The following is a 20,473-nucleotide window of genomic DNA, read 5'->3' on the forward strand; positions in this document are numbered from 1 at the left end:
TAAATTAACATTATTTGCATTGAGCAACTGCTATCTGACACTTATCTAGTGGAGTTTTTGCAAACTTCCCTTCATGCAAAAAGCCAGATCTTTGAGCGGGGGGTAGGGGGTAAGGGCAGAAAGCCTGTTTGTTACACAAAACCTCCAACTCCGCTCTCATCTTGCAATCTGAATCTGATGGTTTCGTGTTCGAATCCCTCTTGAAAACAGTTTAGAACTGCCTTTTTTGTTGTTTGTTTTGTTTTGCTACTACAGACTAAACTGTTACGCTTGTGGAGCTAGTTTTGAATAACACACACACCAAAAAAAAAAAAAAATCCAAACGCAACTGTTGCAGTGTTAGGTTCCCTTTCTTGCATGCTGCGTGGGCGAAGGCACGAATTATCGCCAATTCACATCCCCCTTTGGACCATATGCTTTGGCTCTGTTGCATGGTGGGGCTGCTGTTCCTTCTCCCTGACCCCCTGACCCCCCCAACCACACTTTAAGACAAACACGACTTGACCCAGACACCCACAGCCACGCACATCTGTATCTCAGGCGAGCGATCTCTGCGACCTCCAAGCGGCGACGTTTTTGCTCGGGACGCACATCTGCAAAGAGGGAATTTCAGCTGGCATTCTTAGGATTGTTTGTATGTGTCAATGTGAGAGGAGAAGTCCTCACCCACGCGAGACGCTCCAGGAAACTGGCCGCTGTAAAAATGTGAGCATTCGGAGCATAAAGAGCTCTGGAGGAGCGCACAGAGAGAGAGACACATGCTTCGAAATCATTACAGCAAAGCTCACATGCTTTGGAGGAGCTTCGGAGGATGAGTGCAAAGGAATCCAATCTATTGCAGGCTGATCTGCGAGGAGTTTCTTCATTCTTGAACTCACTCTCTCTCTTCTCCCACCCCTCCTCCAGTGACTTAACTTTCCTCTTGGCTTTCCGAGAGCCTCAGTCCGCTTGAATGCCGCAGGACGGCGAGACCCCCCCTGTCAGAAGCGCCAGCGGTTCACTGGCTGAGCACCTCTGGTGAAGAACAGAGAGGGAGGACTTGACAGCGGCCACTTTTGCCACAACGCTAGGTGAGTTAGGGAGACGATTTCTCTAAATAGGATCAAAGGGGAAAGGGAATCAGCACAGGCGTCTGTCCGATGGAAGGAACTCCTGGGAATTTTCTGACTTGTTCTGGATACTCTTACAGAACACGGCATAAGAGAAACATCTGTTGCTCCCTTTCTGTTTTTCGTTCAACAGCAGGAAAAATAAAATAAAACTCTGGGGCACCGTCTAAGCAACATAGCTGTCAATTTTTTCCTTTTTTAAAAGGGAAATTCCCTTATTCCGAATAGGATTCCTCGCAAGAAAAGGGGAAAGTTGACAGCTATGCCAAGCAAAGGAAAGCAGTTTGCCAACCAATTAATTTCCCACCGGGAGGCAGCTGAAAGCTGCACTCTCATGCACGGTTCCTAGAAAGAAATTCCCATTTGGCTCAAAGGAACTGACTTTGGAGTAAACACATTGATGGCTGTATTGAGTGTCTCACCTGCTGAAATCAAGACGGTCAGGGCTGCGATCCTATGCATGCGTTTACCTGGGAGTAAGCTCCGCTGAAAGCAGGGAGACTTGCTTTTGAGGAAGGAGAGGCAAATCTGTCGATTGCCCATTCTTCCACATTTCTACATGAGTTTGCGAACGAAACATTAAAAAAAACTCACAAAAATTCTCAGGCGAATTTAACGCACATCTCTCCTAATATAAAACAACATAAGATTTCTGCCCCCCCCCTCCCCATGGAGTGACATTTTTGTATGTTACTTTCACCAATACATTCATTTTCATGGACTCTTTCCCCTAACACACACATTTTTGGGGGGAAAACAATTTTGGGGGGTTGGAGAACCTTGCTGAAAAATTCAGAGAAGTGCGGATTTTGAGGGATACTTGTGTGGTAGTTCCTTTGGGAAGTACAAATTAGGTAAGCTAAAAAGTGAACTGAACTGAATTTCTTCCCCATCGCTCCTTCTGAGTAAACATGCATGAGATTGTACTATCAGGGTTGTTCAACTCAGCCAGGTCTCATCCTGTGTGATGGGAGGATGGACTAAACAAGGGTGATGTCATGGTTAGGACGACTCAGCTCGGCTCTTAGGGAAGGGTAGGGTTATTCATGCTGATGGCTGTTTTATACCGTGATTCACCCAGCCTCGTGATTAGACTGCTGTAATGTGCTCTGTGTGGGGCTTCCCCTGGGGTTTGGTCCAGATGCTGCAGCCAAGTTGCTGAATGGAGTACTTGGATGGGCAAATATCACGCCTGTGTTGGAGGAACGTCACTGGCTGCCAGATAGCTACTGGGATGTGCTAGGATTGCCATATTTCAAGAAGTGAAAACCCGGACACAAATGTGAATATTCTATCCATTTTTCAAGGATGAATCCTGGCTATTTCCAGGAAATTCTGGACTTATGGCAGCCCTAAATATGCTCAAGGTCTTGTGATTACTGACTCAGGACCAGGTTACCTGAAAGATTCCCCTGCCATCGTATAGCGCTGCAAGATCACGTTGATCACCTGGGGGAATCTTTCTTCTTTCCATCTCTGGGCTAGTAGCATACGTGTGGCTGTTGTCGCATGCATAACAAATCTTCTCTGCTCCTTTGGAATGTCGGTACTTATAATAGAAAAGCTTCTGTTTTTTTAACAAAAGTTATTTAAAACATTTTTTTCCATTTAATTACAGTGGTACCTTGGTCCTCAAATGCCTGGGCACTCAAACAACTTGGAACCCAAACACTGCAAACCCGGAAATAAGTGTTCCGGTTTGCGAACGTTTTTCAGAAGCCAAACTTGCTCCGTTTTGAGTGTTACATTTTTGTAACTTCCGATTTGAGTGCTACACTTCCATTTTGAGTGCTACACTGAGGTCTGTCTGTTTTTGCTATTTATTTTGTGTTTTTGTTTTTGTGGCTCTTTTTGTTTTATTTTTGTGACTGCGTGGAACCCAGCTACTGATTGATTGATTGATTGATTGTGCGACTGCAGTACATTGTTTATTGCTTTCATTTTATGGATCGATGGTCTCGTTAGATAGTAAAATCCATGTTAAATTGCTGTTTTAGGGGTTGTTTTTAAAAGTCTGGAACGGATTAATCCATTTTGCATTACTTTCTATGGGAAAGCGCAGCTTGGTTTTGGAATGCTTTGGTTTTGGAACGGACTTCCGGATCGGATTAAGTCTGAGAACCAAGGTACCACTCTATATGTCATCTCCCAGAAAGCTTTTATCACCTTACATGACCACACTCTGGTTTCTCTTCACATCATATAAAACTTTCGCCTTTTACTTCTTATTTTATGAACCAATGCAGTGTGTGTGTGTGTGTATGTTTCAAAGAAGTGTTTGCCATTCCAACTCTGCAATTTCTATGATTCTATGTTCCAAACATCTCATGGACTTCAGTTGTGCTCCTGAAACATCTCACATGCGAAGAAGACGTGAGCTTTCAGATTCTAACTTGGCTTTCACCGTTCACAATATACGTAACCACAGTCGGATATTTTGTGAAGGCTGCAATCCTATACATATTGACATGGAATCAATCCCATTCAAGCCTATGGGTATTGTGTTTTTTTTTACCCCATAGTAGACAAGTATGGATGGGACGTGGGTGGCACTGTGGTCTAAAACACTGAGCCTAGGGCTTGCCAATCAGAAGGTCGCGGTTCAAATCCCTGCGATGGGGTGAGCTCCCGTTGCTCGGTCCCTGCTCCTGCCAAGCTAGCAGCTTGAAAGCACGCAAGTGCAAGTAGATAAATAGGTACCGCTCTGGCGGGAAGGTAAACGACGTTGTGCGCTGCTCTGGTTCGCCAGAAGCAGCTTAGTCATGCTGGCCACATGACCCGGAAGCTGTACGACGGCTCCCTCGGCCAATAAAGCGAGATGAATCCCACAACCCCAGAGTCGGTCACGACTGGACCTAATGGTCAGGGGTCCCTTTACCTTTAGACAAGTATGGAGTTGCCTTGTAAACAAGGCATTTGATGAAGCCCTCAAGGAATGGATGCTTTAGCTGAGATTCCTGCAACACAGAGAGTTGGAATTGAGGAACCTTGATTCTATGAATGGCTCTGGGAAGATGGGCAGAAGGGTCAATGGGAGGAACCATTCCTAATAGGAAGATGGGGGTCACCCCATGAAATAGTTGATAGTTGCATCACTTGGTTTCTTTGTGTCACCCCTAGGCGGCTTCCCTTTTGGGATAATTCTTGACCGAAGTGTCCCATTTGCTGTTGTTCTGTGGGCTACCACAGCTATTTCCTGTTTGGAGTATGGATGGTAAATGTGGTCTTTGCTGTCCTCCAGGCAACAGCCGTTGCAACGCAACTGTTTGACACATTTACGACCTCAAGCTGGCGCATGGCTTATTTTATTTATTGCAGAGGAACATAGGAAGAAACTGTCTTCTACTGAGTCTGGCAGTTGGCCAATCCAGCTCAGTGTTTTTATCTGTCACAGAATTGTTGCAACCCTCCGGGGGTTTAGGCAAAGGTCTCTCCTAGACCTACCTGAAGATACCAGAAATTGGACCTGGGACCATTCAAGGCAGTAGATGAAGCCTACTTAGGCCTCCCATCCAGGAACTGGCTGCAACCAGGCCAGCACAGAATCATAAAATTATAGAGTTGAAAACATCATCAAGCCCAACAACAACAACAACAACAACAACAACAATTTATTATTTATACCCCGCCCATCTGGCTGGGTCCCCCCAGCCACTCTGGCCGGCTTCCAACAAAACACTAAAATACAATAACCTATTAAACATTAAAAGCTTCCCTAAACAGGGCTGCCTTTAGAAGTTTTCTAAAAGTCAGACAGTTGTTTATCTCCTTGACATCTGGTGGGAGGGCATTCCACAGGGCGGGCGCCACTACCGAGAAGGCCCTCTGCCTGGTTCCCTGTAACTTGGCTTCTCGCAATGAGGGAACCGCCAGAAGGCCCTCGGAGCTGGACCTCAGTGTCTGGGTAGAACGATGGAGGTGGACACGCTCCTTCAGGTATACTGGACCGAGGCTGTTTAGGGCTTTAAAGGTGAGCACCAACACTTTGAATTGTGCTTGGAAATGTACTGGGAGCCAGTGTAGGTCTTTCAAGAACGGTGTTATATGGTCTCAGCGGCCGCTCCCAGTCACTAGTCTAGCTCCCGCATTCTGGATTAATTGTAGTTTCCGGGTCACCTTCAAAGGTAGCCCCACGTAGAGCGCGTTGCAGTAGTCCAAGCGTGAGATAACTAGAGCATGCACCACTCTGGCGAGACAGTCTGCGGGCAGGTAGGGTCTCAGCCTGCGTACCAGATGGAGCTGATAAACAGCTGCCCTGGACACAGAATTGACCTGCGCCTCTATGGACAGCTGTGAGTCCAAAATGACTCCCAGGCTGTGCACCTGGTCCTTCAGGGGCACAGTTACCCTATTCTGGACCAGGGAGTCTTCCACACCTGCCCGCCTCCTGTCCCCCTAAAACAGTACTTCTGTCTTGTCAGGATTCAACCTCAATCTGTTAGCCGCCATCCATCCAACCGCCTTCAGATAACCCTGCAATGCAGAAATCTCAGCGAAAGCATCCATGACAGATGGCCATCCAACCTCTGCTTAGAAACCTCCAAAGAAAAAGAGCCCATCACCTCCTGAGGGAATCTATTCCCTTGTCAAACAGTTCATACATTAGGAAAGTTCATCCTGTCATTCAGATCCTGCCCTCCAGAGCAGGAGAAAACAAGTTCGCTCCATCTCCCGTTTGACGGCCCTTGAGACATTTGAAGACAGCTATCAAATCTCTCTTCAGCCTCTTCTTTTCCAGGCTAAACACGTCCAACTCCCTCAACTGATCCGCATAAGGCTTTCTTATTGTTATTTTTAATTAAAAGTCACCACTAGGGATTGGGGGGGGCGGAATTCAGTTCAGTTCACATTTAAAGGCAAACTTACCTCGTATTCACTTCCTGAAACAGTGCGAGAACAAAAGCTATCCTTTGAAATTTGCACTTCTCCAAATTTTGCAATGCAGCGCTCCAGCCAAGTCATGCGTACCAAAATGCATTTGCTAGGGTAAAATGCACATTCAGATGCATACGTTGGCAGCGTACAAAAACGCAATGGGTTCAGGAAGGTTGCTTTGCAAATATAGAATTCAACACATAATTGCATAGTCACTCTACATGGGGCTGCCCTTGAGACTGACCCAGAAACTCCAGCGGGTGCAGAATGCCGTGGCGAGACTCCTCACGGGGTCCTTGCCGCGGGATCACATTCTCCCTGTCCTATACCAGCTGCACTGGCTCCTGGTGGGGTACAGGATCAGGTTCAAGGTGCTGGTTTTGACCTTTAAAGCCCTATACGGCCTAGGACCCTCGTACCTACGGGACCACCTCTCCTGGAATGTCCCACGGAGGACCTTACAGTCTTCAAACAAAAACATCTTGGAGGTCCCAGGCCACAGAGAGGTTAGGCTGGCCTCAACCAGAGCCAGGGCTTTTTGGGCCGTGGCTCCGATCTGGTGGAACGCTCTGTCATAAGAGACTAGGGCCCTGCGGGAATTGACATCTTTCCACAGGGCCTGCAAGACAGAGCTGTTCCACCTGGCCTTTGGCCAAGGCACAGCCTGACCTCCTCCTTTGGTAATCCTCACAGAACTCTAGCCCAATGGTTGCCATTAATTTGATTTTGAATTGATTTTAAAATGAATTGATTTTAAAATGCTGTGTTACTTTTAGTGTTGTTAGCCGCTCTGAGCCCGGCTTCGGCTGGGGAGGGCGGGATATAAATAAAATATGATGATGATGATGATTAATATATGTACTCTATGTTAAAGGTAAAGGTAAAGGGACCCCTGACCATTAGTCGTGACCAACTCTGGGGTTGCGGTGCTCATCTTGCTTTATTGGCCGAAGGAGCCAGCCGCGATGACTACGCCAGCATGACTAAGCCGCTTCTGGCGAACCAGAGAAGTGCACGGAAATGCCGTTTACCTTCCCACCAGAGTGGTACCTATTTATCTACTTGCACTTTGACGTGCTTTTGAACTGCTAGGTTGGCAGGAGCAGGGACCGAGCAATGGGAGCTCACCCCGTTGCGGGGATTCGAACCGCCAACCTTCTGATTGGCAAGTCCTAGGCTCTGTGGTTTAACCCACAGCGCCACCCGCGCCCCACTGTATGTTAGGTCGTTCTAAAATTTTGATGAATATTCACGAGCCGTTAAGACAGTGTGGTCTAGTGGTTAGAGTATCAGACTATGACCCAGAAGGCACAGGGTTCAAATCCCCTCTCAGCCATGATGTTTGCTGGGTGAGCTTGGGCCAGTCACTGCCTCTCTGTGTGACCTGCCTCACAGGGTTGCTGCGGGAATTAAATCAATAGGAGGGAAACCATGTTTGCCATTTTCAGCTCCTTGCAGAGAAAGGTGTGATACAAATGCAATAAGAAGAATAAAAAAGAAGACAGAAAATTATCTGCAAACTGATACAAAAACGTGGAGAACTGAAAAAATAAGAAAATGAGAGAAATTTAAACTTGACAATCACCATTGCACATCATGGACACACTGAGTTATTTTAACACACAGTTTTGAAGGATCTCGAAGGACCTACAAAGCCTGTTTTACTGGATATGACAGTGAGACAGGAAAAAATAATGAGTGTATAAGGACTTTGAGCAAGAAAGGCTCCGTCATATCACAACTTCCCGTAAAAGTCTATCTCCAATCTTTATGCCGAGTGATTTTACAGCAACCCCCACCCACCCCAATCCTTTGAGGTTTATACCATTCACTCTTTGGGTTGCTCTGAAAATATATTTGTGGATTTTCAAGCAGACACAGAAAAACCTAAAGTAAATACCCATGCTGACAGATCCCTTCTGATAAAACCTATGACTGATAAGTCAACCGTTCCCCAAGAGCAAAGTCAGCTGACCAGGAAAAGAGTCTATTTCATGTGTTTTTTAAGCCAGACCACTTGCCCCAAACTTACCCAAAACAGCCAGGCTCCACCATTGCTGCCACTCCTTGTCCAGCACTGGGGACCCCATTGCTAGGTCTAGAGTGGTGGTTCTCAAACTTTTTTCTCTGGGGCACACTCATTATTGGTTCTCAAAGTCTTCGTCCAACACTCTAACCTTTATGTCACAATGTAGGACAAACAACTTACTCCTTAACTTAAAGAAAACAAAAGAGATCATTGTGGACTTTAGGAAATGTAAATTGAATATTCAGCCACTCATTATTGAGGGGAAGTGCGTGGAACAGGTCTCGGTGTTTCGATTTCTGGGAATGGAGCTGAGAGATGACCTAACCTGGGGAGACCTGATGAAGAGAGCACAGCAGAGTGTTTTTCTGAGAATCCTCCAGAAAAACAATCTCTCAAAGGACCTGTTGATGGCATTTTACCGTTGCACTGTGGAGAGCGTATTAACTTATAGTCTGTGTGTGTGGTTTGGGAGCTGTACGGTCAGGGAACAACCAATGCTGTCCAGGGTTGTAAAGACTGCGGAGAGAATAATTGGGTGCACTCTTCCCACCTTGGATCAAATCTATGCTTCCAGGTGCCATAAGAAAGCTGCAGAGATAGCGCAGGACAGTGCGCACCCCGGAAATGATCTCTTTCAGCTTCTGCCTTCTGGAAGAAGGTACAGGGTTATAAAGGCCAGGACTAGCCGCCTGAGAAACAGTTTCTACGCTAATGCAATTCTGGTTCTAAACGCAGCATAAGGGGTCTCTATAGTATAGTGTATTTTAAAATGGGGTTTCAGAGTTTTTAGGGGTTTTTGAATGTTTTATGTAGTTTTTCAATTTCATTGTTCTGCATGGGACAATGACAATAAAGATATTGTATATCGTATATCAGAATAAAAGAAATGCTCACGCTACACCTAATTTTTGATTGATAAGAAATACATTGGAAAACAAACAAAGAAGCACAGGGTAAGCATTAATTTGGCATCTTAGCCAATCCTCTGCCACAAGAAGGGATGGAAGAGACACTCAAAGTAACTCAAATTTAAAAGCAAAGCTACCTAGGTTGCACTTTCAGAAACAATATGCAAACTGAAACATGGCAAGGCTTTGAAATTCGAAATTTTCTGAATTTCGCAGTGCAGTTCTCCAGCCAAGTGGCATGTGCTAAAAGGCATAAAAGCATACCTTAAGAATGCATATAGTGGCTGAAATAGCATAGAAAAATTGCATTATTTGGGAGGAAGTTTATTTGCAAAGATGCTCATAATAGACAAAGTGGCATAGAAATGTGTGCATTCAGTTCTCATTGAAATCCGGATGAATTTTCACGAGGAATATTCAAAAACAATTTTGCAACTTGACGTGAAAATGTGGAGAACTGAATTTAAGATTGGAGAAATGAGAAACTGAAATCAACCGATTCTCCCATCGGTACCCACTATTTACCGTATTTTTTGCTCTATAGGACGCACCTGACCATAGGACGCACCTTGTTTTAGAGGGGGAGAACAAGGGGAAAAAAATCTCCCCCTTACTGCTCAGCGCCCCTTCAGTGAAGCAGCAGGAGGCACTGCGCAGAAAGGGGGAGAATTGTTTTTCTTGTTCTCCCCCTCTAAAACAATGTGCCGTTCAAGGTGCGTTCATTCACCTTCAGGCGGCTACCTTGGAAGCCTGGAGAGCGAAAGGGATCAGTGCGCACCGACCCCTCTCGCTCCCCAGGCTTCAGTGAAGGCAACCCAAAGCCTTCGGAGCAGAGGCTTCAGGTTCCTTTCGACCTGCTCTTTGGGGCTGGTGGGGGAAAGCCCACAGAAGCCGCACACCCTTTAAAGAGCTTGCGGCTCCTGTGGGCTTTTCTACAAGGAGGGAGAAGGGACTGACTGGCTGCGTCAGTCCCTTCTCCCTCTCCCTCCTGAGGAAAAGCCTGCAAGAGCCGTGCGGCTTTTGGGGGCTTTTCCTGCCTGCCTCCCCCTGCATTCGCTCCATAGGACGCACACACATTTCCCCTTCACTTTTGGAGGGGAAATAGTACGTCCTATAGAGCGAAAAATACGGTATTCTTCATGATGTCTATCACAGCTTTCAAAAACCCGTTTCTTCCAACCCCTACCTTAAACAACTGGTTTGGTCTCTAACTTGGACTCTATTTTTCTCCCACTCTTACAGAGCCATGAAATTCTACCTCTTTCTCTTCCTCGCAGCGCTGAATGGAGACGTCTCAACCTTCTCAGCGATGGAACGGTTGCCCTGTGAAATTGTAAGAGCTTTGGCAAAGGGTTCGAACCCAAGCAGGGCAAATCCTGCAAGAAGCTGGTGTAATGTCTTGGTTTCAGTAAGGCTTTTGACAAAACCCCCCATGATATTCTCTAAGGAAGCTGGCAAAATGGGGGTCGAATGAGGTCATTGTCAGGTGGATTTGTAGCTGGTTGACTGACCGAACCCCAAGAGTACTCACGAATGGTTCCTCATCATCCTGTTCTTCATAAACAACTTGGATGAAGGAACTGAGGGGATGCTCATCCAATTTGCAGATGGTGGCAAATTGGGAGGGCTGTAGCTAAGCCTGACAGAGGAAAAACACATCTTTAAAGTAGTGTTTGAGTTGCATGGTGTTATAAACAAAAATTGCCCTTTTCCCTTATGGGGTATCCAAGAGCCCATATAGAGTCCTTACATAGGTTCCCTATTGGTAGGAGAAGATAACAGAGGCCAACCAGAGAATATTGAGAAGCAAAGCAGCTAGTAAGCTTGATCTTTATTGATCTGTTGCAACAGGGTGCTCCCCTCACCCGCAGGAGAGAGGAGGGACCCAGAACAATGGTGCGCAAGGCCTTATAAAGACTTTTGAAATTGCCACCCTGTAGATCAAGGCCACCCCCAGAAACATCATACATACATCACAGAAGGGGTGTAACCTAAGACCACCCCTCAGATACATCACACATACATCACAGAAAAGGCGGTCTTAAAACAGAAATTTGAATGTTGTTTTTCTCCTGTCCTTGTTTATCTCCTGTCTGGCAGGTTACTTGATTGGATTGCCTGGGGAGCCTGGCCAGTCTTTTGTAATGATAAATACTTGGTTCCTGAGCCAGGTCACAGGCTCACACCCTCTTCAAACACAGACATACCCTTAAGACAGGATTTGTGAAGGAAAGAGACAATGGGGAGGCTTTTCCACTTTGACCTTGCAGAGACAACATTTGGTCAGTTTAGGAATCAAAATGGTTCCAGGTTGGCCTTCCTGTTCTGATCTATGTACGTGCTTGGTTGGTACACTTATGAACATTACCATGTATCTAAGACCATAAAATTCCCATCACAATGGTCCTTTTTGCCAGCTTAACTTGCACCGGTCCCCAGGTCATGTTGTTGTAAGCCAGAAAATAGCTTAATCATGCTGGCCACATGACCCGGAAACTGTACGCTTCTAAAAGTCTGGTAGTTGTTGTTCTCTTTGACATCTGGTGGGAGGGTGTTCCACAGGGAGGGCACCACTACCGAGAAGGCCCTCTGCCTGGTTCCCTGCAACTTGGCTTCTCACAGTGAGGGAACCGCCAGAAGGCAGTGTCTGGGTAGAACGATGGGGGCGGAGATGCTCCTTCAGGTCTACTGGACCAAGGCCGTTTAGGGCTTTAAAGGTCAGCACCAACACTTTGAATTGTGCTCGGAAACGTACTGGGAGCCAATGTAGGTCTTTCAAGGCCAGTGTTATGTGGTCTCAGCGGCTGCTCCCAGTCACCAGTCTGGCTGCCGCGTTCTGGATTAGTTATAGTTTCCGGGTCACCTTCAAAGGTAGCCACATGTAAAGCGCATTGCAGTAGTCCAAGTGGGAGATAACCAGAGCATGCACCACTCTGGCGAGACAGTCTGCAGGCAGATAGGTACCACTGTATAAGGAAACCACAATGGATCACTTCAGTCGTGCTTTTCTGCAGAGAAATAGCTGAGGGTAAGAGAGAGTTCCATACTCTAATCTGGCCTGCAGCAAAAGCAGATCCAGTGATAATCTGCTCTACAAATCCTGTCTGTAGCCACCTGAGTTTGCTGCCTTCCTCCTGTATGTCGCTGTCTCCCAGACTGAACTAAAGCCGTCCAGTCTCAAGAAGCTGTCTTTGAAGAACTCAGACCATAGATTCATCTAGGTTCCTATAGGCTACACTGGCTGGCAGCTGCTCTCCAGGGTTTAGGGCAGTTATGCCCTGTTAATGCTTCATTCTTGGCCAAGCGATTCTAGCGTCTCTTCGCTGGAACGAATCAAAGACCGAGCAAAGCTCTCGTTCTCCCGCCATTGTTGATTGGGATGCTCTGCGAGGACGGGGGGAGGTCAGGAGATTCAAATTTCGTTAAGCCATCTTGTCTTCAAGCCAGAGAACCAGCTGTAACATAAAGCAAGGAGAGGCAGCCCTCTCGGTTGGCAGATCTTGAAATCATTCTCATGCTCTCCTGTGCCTTTCCACAAAGCTTCTTCGGAAGAATTTCCTGTTGAATTTATGCCCCAGGTTGATCAGGGAATTTGGGGGTGCATGGAGTCATCTTCAATGATCCCTGCTTGAAGAGTTAGTTGTACACAAACTCTGGAAATCCTATCTTTTGCTTGTTCCTGTTGGAAAGGGAATCCATGCGGCATTGCTGCCAAATGGTTGCGTTCCAGTGCTTGCTGGGTTGTCTTCCCTTGTTTTTTGCAGACCTGATTTGGCCAGAGGAGAGCTTGAAAATGCATTTCTAGCTCGCGCAAGGTTTGAGCTGCCTGGGCTTTTAAAGAGCAACTGTACCTTTAATCAAAAGCTTCCTGTTTTCAGATTCGTTCGATTGCTTCCTATTACACTTTAACAAGAATGGCTGGAAGCTAGTACAGTGGTACCTCAGGTTAGGTACTTAATTCGTTCTGGAGATCTGTACTTAACCTGAAACTGTTCTTAACCTGAAGCACCACTTTAGCTAATGGAGCCTCCTGCTGCTGCCGCGCCACAGGAGCACAATTTCTGTTCTCATCCTGAAGCAAAGTTCTTAACCTGAAGCAATATTTCTGGGTTAACAGAGTCTGTAACCTCAAGCGTATGTAACCTGAAGCATATGTAACCCAAGGTACCACTGTAATAATTAACACACATATACACCAGGGTGGAATAGGACTAATTCAGGGGCAACCTGCCAACAGGAAACTTTTAATTAACATTGCTGGAGACCTTAGCCAAATAGGATGCATGTTACAACAGGATTTGGGTCAAGGAGAAGGGCATTGCTGGTCCCTATCATGCTATGGAACCACCCTTTTAACCCCTGTTAATTGTGGAAGAGTAATCCCTTCACTGGGGATGCGGGTGGCGCTGTGGGTAAAACCTCAGCGCCTAGGACTTGCCGATCGCATGGTCGGCGGTTCAAATCCCCGCGACGGGGTGCGCTCCCGTCATTCGATCCCAGCTCCTGCCAACCTAGCAGTTAGAAAGCACCTCCGGGTGCAAGTAGATAAATAGGTACCACTCCGGTGGGAAGGTAAACGGCGTTCCGTGTGCTGCGCTGGCTCGCCAGATGCAGCTTCGTCACGCTGGCCACGTGACCCGGAAGTGTCTGCGGACAGCGCTGGCTCCCGGCCTATAGAGTGAGATGAGCGCACAACCCTAGAGTCTGGCAAGACTGGCCCATACGCGCAGGGGTACCTTTACCTTTACTAATCCCTTCACAGTGCCAACGGGCTCTAGCATGGAAGCAACTGTGAGCTGTCGCCCGAGCCAGTGAGCCAAGCCCCTGGGGGAATGTGCCATTTGGGTGTAGCCTGTGCTTCGTCCAGCCTGTTCATCTGCAGTTGTACACATCTTGCATTACTCACAGGCACGAGTGAACTGGACATTGCTCAGCTCCTTCAAAAGCGTTCTGCCTGCCTGGTTTTGTCCATGCTGAAGCACCAGCAGATGTTTTGGGGAGGGTTTCCCCAGAGTACAGTCATTCTGAAGAACTCTCGCTCAGTTCTCCTCGGGAATTATAGGATTCCGGAATATTTGAGAGATCCGGGCTTTGCCCAAGATGGGTGGAAACAGCCCCAGGTTGTCCTGGATGAAGACACCTAGAGCAGGCATGTCCAACAGGTAGATTGGGATCTACCAGTAGATCACTGGACGTCTGCGGTAGCTCACTGGTAGATCATTGGCTCTCCCAAAGAAGCTGAACAACTGTGGCTCCCCTAAAAAAAGCTCAACGTTTTACCTCCTCCCTGAAAAAACTCAACAACTTAGACCTGAACCCCCCAAAAGGGGGTAGATCACTGCCAGTTTTGAGTAGACCACAGTCTCTTGGGAGTTGGCCACCCCTGACCTAGAGCAATCTGGGGCCACCAGCAGGTGGACTGAAAGAAGGATTTACCAGCTCCATCTGGTACACAGGCTGAGACCCTATCTGCCTGCGGACTGCCTCTCCAGAGTGGTGCATGCTCTGGTTATTTCCCGCTTGGACTACTGCAATGTGCTCTACGTGGGGCTACCTTTGAAGGTGACCCGGAAACTACAACTAATCCAGAACGCAGCAGCCAGACTGGTGAATGGGAGCGGCCGCCGAGACCACATAACACCGGTCTTGAAAGACCTACATTGGCTCCCAGTACGTTTCCGAGCACAATTCAAAGTGTTGGTGCTGACCTTGAAAGCCCTAAACGGCCTTGGTTCAGTATATCTGAAGGAGCATCTCCACCCCCATCGTTATACCCGGACACTGAGGTCCAGCTCCGAGGGTCTTCTGGCGGTTCCCTCCCTGCGAGAAGCCAAGTTACAGGGAACCAGGCAGAGGGCCTTCTCGGTAGTGGCGCCCTCCCTGTGGAACGCCCTCCCACCAGATGTCAAAGATAACAATACCTACCACACTTTTAGAAGACATCTGAAGGCAGCCCTGTGTAGGGAAGCATTTAATGTTTGATGTATTATAGTATTTTATTATTTTTTGGAAGCCGCCCAGAGTGGCTGGGGAAGACCAGCCAGAGGGGCGGGGTATAAATAAATTATTATTATTATTATTATTATTATTATTATTATTATTATTATTAAGGATTCAACTATCTGCTCAGCAACAAAGCTGCTTTATACTGAGTCAGGTCATTGCTACATCTGGCCTGGCATTGCTTAACCTAAGTAGCAGCTACCTGCTTCCATAGCCTAGTGGGTAGAGCATCTGCTTTGCATGCAGGAAACCCGGGTTGGTTCCCTTCAGGTAGGGCTCAGAGAGATTCGGTGCTGGGAACCCTGGAGAGGTGCTGTCAGTCAGGGCAGGCAACACTGAGCTTCATTTGGTGGGTGGTCTGTCTTAGCATAGCTCAATATAGTTAGCATAGGTCCGTATAGTTAAAGCCATGGTTTTCCTGGTAGTGATGTATGGAAGTGAGAGCTGGACCATCAAGAAGGCTGATCACCGAAGAATTGATGGTTTTGAATTATGCTGGAGGAGACTCTGGAGAGTCCCATGGACTGCAAGAAGATCAAACCGATCCATTCTGAAGGAAATCAGCCCTGAGTGCTCACTGGAAGGACAGATCCTGAAGCTGAGGCTCCAATACTTTGGCCACCTCATGAGAAGAGAAGACTCCCTGGAAAAGACCCTGATGTTGGGAAAGATGGAGGGCACAAGGAGAAGGGGACAACACAGGACAAGATGGTTGGACAGTGTTCTCGAAGTTACCAGCATGAGTTTGACCAAACTGCATGAGGCAGTGGAAGACAGGAGTGCCTGGTGTGCTCTGGTCCAGGGGGTCACGAAGAGTCGGACACGACTAAACAACAACAACTGTCTTAGCCTGAAGGAAGCTTCTCAAGTTTGGAAGAACATTCCCCCTTGGGAAGTGTTAGAACAAAGCTGCTGATCAAAGGAACATGAGTAAGTTGAAAAGGCGATGGGCCCCACTGAGAGAGGTCCGAAGCATTGCCTAGCCCTCAAATAGTTCCCTCGGCCGTTCCTGCGAGGGCTGGAGCCCGTGCGAACGACACGCATCCTGTTTTCCTTCGGCATTCTTTCCTATTCCATATGGAATACCCCCGAATAGACTGCGGTCGCAGAGCCAAGAAAGAAAGTAGATTATATTTCCAAAGCAGAAGAGAGATCTGGAGAAACTTGGACGGGGTTCAAAAGTAATGTCTGGGCAGGAAAGGAGAGGGTGGTGAAAGATGTTGTTGTTTAGTCATTTAGTCGTGTCCGACTCTTCGTGACCCCATGGACCAGAGCACGCCAGTCATTCCTGTCTTCCACTGCCTCCCGCAGTTTGGTCAAACTCATGCTGGTAGCTTCGAGAACACTGTCCCACCATCTCATCCTCTGTCCCCTCGACAGAGGTGAAAGATGAGCCCCCTCAAAAAAAAAAAAGTGGAAAGAGGTATAGAGGCTTTGTTTGGGAATTTTGATGGGTGGGGAAGGTGCTCGTCCCTCAGACCATGTGGTGGGCCGGACTATATTTTGGGTGGGGAAATGAACGAATTCCTATGCCCCACAAATAACCCAGAGATGCATTTTAAATAAAAGCACACATTCTACTCATGTAAAAACACACTGATTCCTGGACCGTCCGCAGGCCGGATTGAGAAGGCGATTGGGCCGCATCCAGCCCCCGGGCCTTAGGTTGCCTACCCGTGATAGATGCAAACAAGAAGGGAAGGGGTGAGGAGCATATGTGGAAGGTGACCCAATGCTAAGAAAGCTTACTCATGCCGGGCATGGGCACTGAATGTGGCCCTCCAAGCCTCTGCGTCTGGCCCTCAGGACTGTCCTCATTGGCCCTGCTTTGCACCCATTTTTGAAAGTGTCCTTCTGGCTAAAATGTGCCCTTGAGCTCTGATAATACCTTTAGCTTCCCTGTATGCAGGATTGGGTATGTGTCAAAACAAGCCTACTTTACTGATACAGCGGTACCTTGGTTCCCAGACTTAATCCATTCCAGAAGTCCGTTCCAAAACCAAAGCGTTCTAAAACCAAGGCGCTCTTTCCCATAGAAAGTAATGCAAAATGGATTAATCCGTTCCAGACTTTTAAAAACAACCCCTGAAACAGCAATTTAACATGGATTTTACTATCTAACAAGACCATCGATCCATAAAATGAAAGTAATAGTCAATGTACTGTACTATAAAATAAATAAGACATTATTGTAGATGATAAAAATTAAAATTATTTTTTCCCTCTTACCTGCACTGATGATAGCCATTTTTCGGATGGGGGGCTTTTATCCATTTCCGCAGTCACACAATCAATTGATCAGTAGCTGAACTGGGTTCCACACAGTCGCAAAAACAAATGAACCTAAAAAGCCTCAGAAACAAAAACGCAAAATAAATAGCAAAAACAAAAGCACCAAACTTAATCTGTTCCAGAAGTCCGTTTGACTTCCGAAATGTTCAAAAACCAAGGACCTGCTTCTGATTGGTGCAGGTGCCCCAGAAACAATAGCTGACAGCGGCAGTGGATGTTCAGCTTCCAAAAAACATTCAAAAACCGGAACACTCACTTCCGGGTTTTCGGCGTTTGAGAACCAAGGCGTTTGAGAACCAAGGCACCACTGTGTCCGTGAATTTGTCTGACCCTCTTTTAAAGCCATCTAACTCTGTGGTCATCACAACTTCTCTTGCAAGGACATAACTGCATGCACGCTATGGAGGGATAGCTCTGTTGGCAGAGCGTGAGTCTCGCAGGGTTGTGGGTTTGAGTCACACAATGGGCAAAATATCCCTGCATTACATGGTTGGACTAGATGACCCTTGGGGTTCCTTTCAACTCTACAAGTCTATGATTCCCATAGTATTTTTTTGAAATAATTTTTATTTGGTTTTACAGATATAGAATCATAACAGTACAATACAAAAATACATATCCTTATTTAGAGATTTCTCCTGATCTCTCGACTTCCCACCTTCCCCTCCACGGGTCCTGTTGTCATCCTTTTCAACTGCATATTATTTCATAATCCATGTTTTATGTCTCTCCATTTTATACATAGCATTTGCTACATTACAAGTGTTATCCAAGATAAATTATAAATTTTCCCCTTTCTTTATTGAAGTTTTGGTTTTCTTGGTTCCTGAGCTATCCAGTCAGTCTCGCCATTTCGGAGTAGTCCTACAGCTTAATTTGCCATTTCTCTCTGGTAGGGACTTTATCTTGTTTCCATTTTGGGGCTAGTATGTTGTCACATACATAAAAAGTCTTTCCTGCTCTTTTGGAATATTAGTACCTACAATTCATAATAAAAAATCAGAATTTATTTATTATTGTCCCCATAATTTAATTCTGTGCAGTGTATCGAGGTTCCTTCTTTTATCTGCCCCAAATCTTCCAACATTTATTTTCTTTGGATGGCTTTGAGCTGTAGGCAATGTGAATGTCATCCTAGCTCATTCACCTCTCTCTCTCTCTTTCTCCTTTTTTGTAGAGAAATATGGAGGCATTTTGTCACGGCAAAGATCTTCACCAGATACCTCCGGAGCTTCACCCAAATTTACGTAAAATCGACCTCTCCAAAAACAAGCTCCTGAACATCACAGAAAGTCCCCTGGCTTTTTACACCTCCCTCCACCATCTAGACTTAAGTTCCAATTATATCGGTTTCATCGAGCCTGAAATCTTCAGAGATATGAGGAATTTGGAGGAGATCAACTTGGCCGACAACCAGCTCTACCAGTTGGCTCAGCACGACCTGTGGCTTGGCTCGCTCCCCCAAGTCAGAACACTAGATTTGTCCCGCAACAGACTCTACACTGGGATGGCTGAACATTTCATCCACAAAGCTCCTTCGCTTCGGCATCTTTCATTGGCGGAGAACAGCATTATAGAAATTTCACAAAGGACGTTCCAGGGGTCTCCAGGTCTGGTTGAAGTGAACCTTCACAGCAATATGATCATGGAGATAGAAGAAGGAGCCTTTGAGATCCTGTCGCAACTCTCCAAGCTCAACCTCTCTATGAACTCCCTCACCTGTATTGCTGGCTTCAACCTGAAACAGCTGAGAGTTCTTGATCTCAGCCGGAACAGCATCGAGACCTTCCATTCCACCAAATCGGAGGAGGAGTTCAACCTGGTTTGGCTGGACTTGAGCGAGAATAAGCTCCTTCGGTTCCCATTTCTCACGCAGGCAAGCAAACTGGCCTACTTGAATTTATCCAAGAACATAATGCAGTTTGTTATGGTGGAATCTCCACGTGATGACGATGATGGCGACTATGGCTGGATGGACACATCTCTTGGTCTTCAGGACCAGATTCAGAAGAACAGCACCAGCTCTCCACATCTGCCTGGACTGTTATATTTGGACCTGAGCTACAATGAGATCCAAACCATCCCTAGCGAGTTCTTCACTTCCATGTCTGCCCTTCAGGTTCTCAACCTCAGCAAAAACTGCCTCCAGACTTTCATGGCAAGTGCTGAGCTGGTCTCACTGACCATTCTCGACCTCAGTTCTAACTCTTTGCAGCATCTGGATTGGGGTTCTGGCACCCTGGTCAACTTGCAGAAGCTCTTCCTCCAAGGCAACCGTCTCCAAGCACTGCCACCAGACATCTTTGCCCACCTCCCTCGCCTCTCGCTCCTGAACCTCCGAAGCAACAACCTCTGTCTTTGTGGCTTCTATTCAGGGTTAGCCAGGAAAAGGCTCGCTGGGGAGGACCGCGGCTGCGTCTCGTTCGTTGACCTTCCTGAACTTCAGCACTTGTACCTTTCTGACAACAAGCTGAAGAGGATTCCCATGCATGCTTTCTACAGGACTCAACTCGTGGCCTTGGACCTCTCTCTGAACTGGGGACTCCACATAGAGCCCAAATCTTTCTCGGGCTTGGAGATGTCTCTAAAATATATGGATTTGCACGGGAACGGCATGACGTCTCTGAGCACCGACTTCCCGCTTTTCCCGCACCTCGTATATCTCAACTTGTCAGACAACCGATTGAGCTGGTTGCCTGCTTGGTCTGAGAACTGCTGTGCCTTGGAAGTCCTGGATCTGCAGAACAACAGCTTCAGCGACCTCAAAGCTAGCAAGATCCCAACTTTGGAAAAGAACCTACGGAACTTGTACCTGGCGGGCAACCCGCTCAGTTGCTGCGGGAACATTTGGCTCTCCCAAATGATCCACAGGGCCACTGTGGAGATCCCCAACTTGGACCTCACCAAATGTCAGTACGCCAAGAGCTTTGGCTACGAAGAAGAAATGGCGGTCAGGGACATCAGGCCAGAAGATTGCGAGAAGGAGGACCTCAAGAAGATGAGTGTCTTGATCTTGGTGGCAGCTGTCCTGGCTCTGTCCCTGGTCGTCGTGGTGGTGGGTGTGTTTTGCTGCTATCGCAGGCACATGTTTGGCCGACACTTTAAGGCATAGGTCTTACATCTGAGGTGGGCTTCCATCCCTATATCCCTCACCACTGGACAACTCACATCCATAGGTGTGAACGGACCCCACTGAAGAACGTGGGAGGTGAGAAGATGAAAGCTTGGTCTATGGGATTACTCTGCGATGACTCATT

At 47.0% G+C, this 20,473-nt stretch overlaps 1 protein-coding gene across 2 annotated transcripts; it reads left to right on the forward strand.

Moving 5' to 3' along the window:
* The first annotated feature begins 777 nt into the window (after positions 1 to 777).
* LRRC32 (leucine rich repeat containing 32) lies at positions 778 to 20,343 on the forward strand. 2 transcript variants are annotated; one of them, XM_081909818.1, is made up of 3 exons: positions 778 to 1,070; positions 10,199 to 10,254; positions 18,394 to 20,343. In XM_081909818.1, the coding sequence occupies exons 2-3, from the start codon at positions 10,231 to 10,233 to the stop codon at positions 20,326 to 20,328; spliced, it is 1,959 nt and encodes a 652-aa protein (XP_081765944.1). In that variant the 5' UTR covers positions 778 to 1,070; positions 10,199 to 10,230; the 3' UTR covers positions 20,329 to 20,343. The 2 variants fall into 2 exon arrangements, with proteins under 2 accessions (XP_081765944.1, XP_081765943.1); XM_081909817.1 differs by having other exon boundaries at positions 779 to 1,070; positions 10,164 to 10,254.
* Positions 20,344 to 20,473: the final 130 nt, after the last annotated feature.

This window comes from Podarcis melisellensis (assembly GCF_964234715.1).
Source record: "Podarcis melisellensis genome assembly, chromosome: 4".
NCBI classification, from domain to species: domain Eukaryota; kingdom Metazoa; phylum Chordata; class Lepidosauria; order Squamata; family Lacertidae; genus Podarcis; species Podarcis melisellensis.

What these genes read in the sequence shown, in the direction of transcription:
- LRRC32 (XM_081909817.1), top strand. Translation starts at nt 10,168, where the DNA reads ATGAAATTCTACCTCTTTCTCTTCCTCGCAGCGCTGAATGGAGACGTC. An exon ending in AACGGTTGCCCTGTGAAATT is followed by an intron (nt 10,255 to 18,393) that starts GTAAGAGCTTTG and finishes CCTTTTTTGTAG; the next exon opens with AGAAATATGGAGGCATTTTG.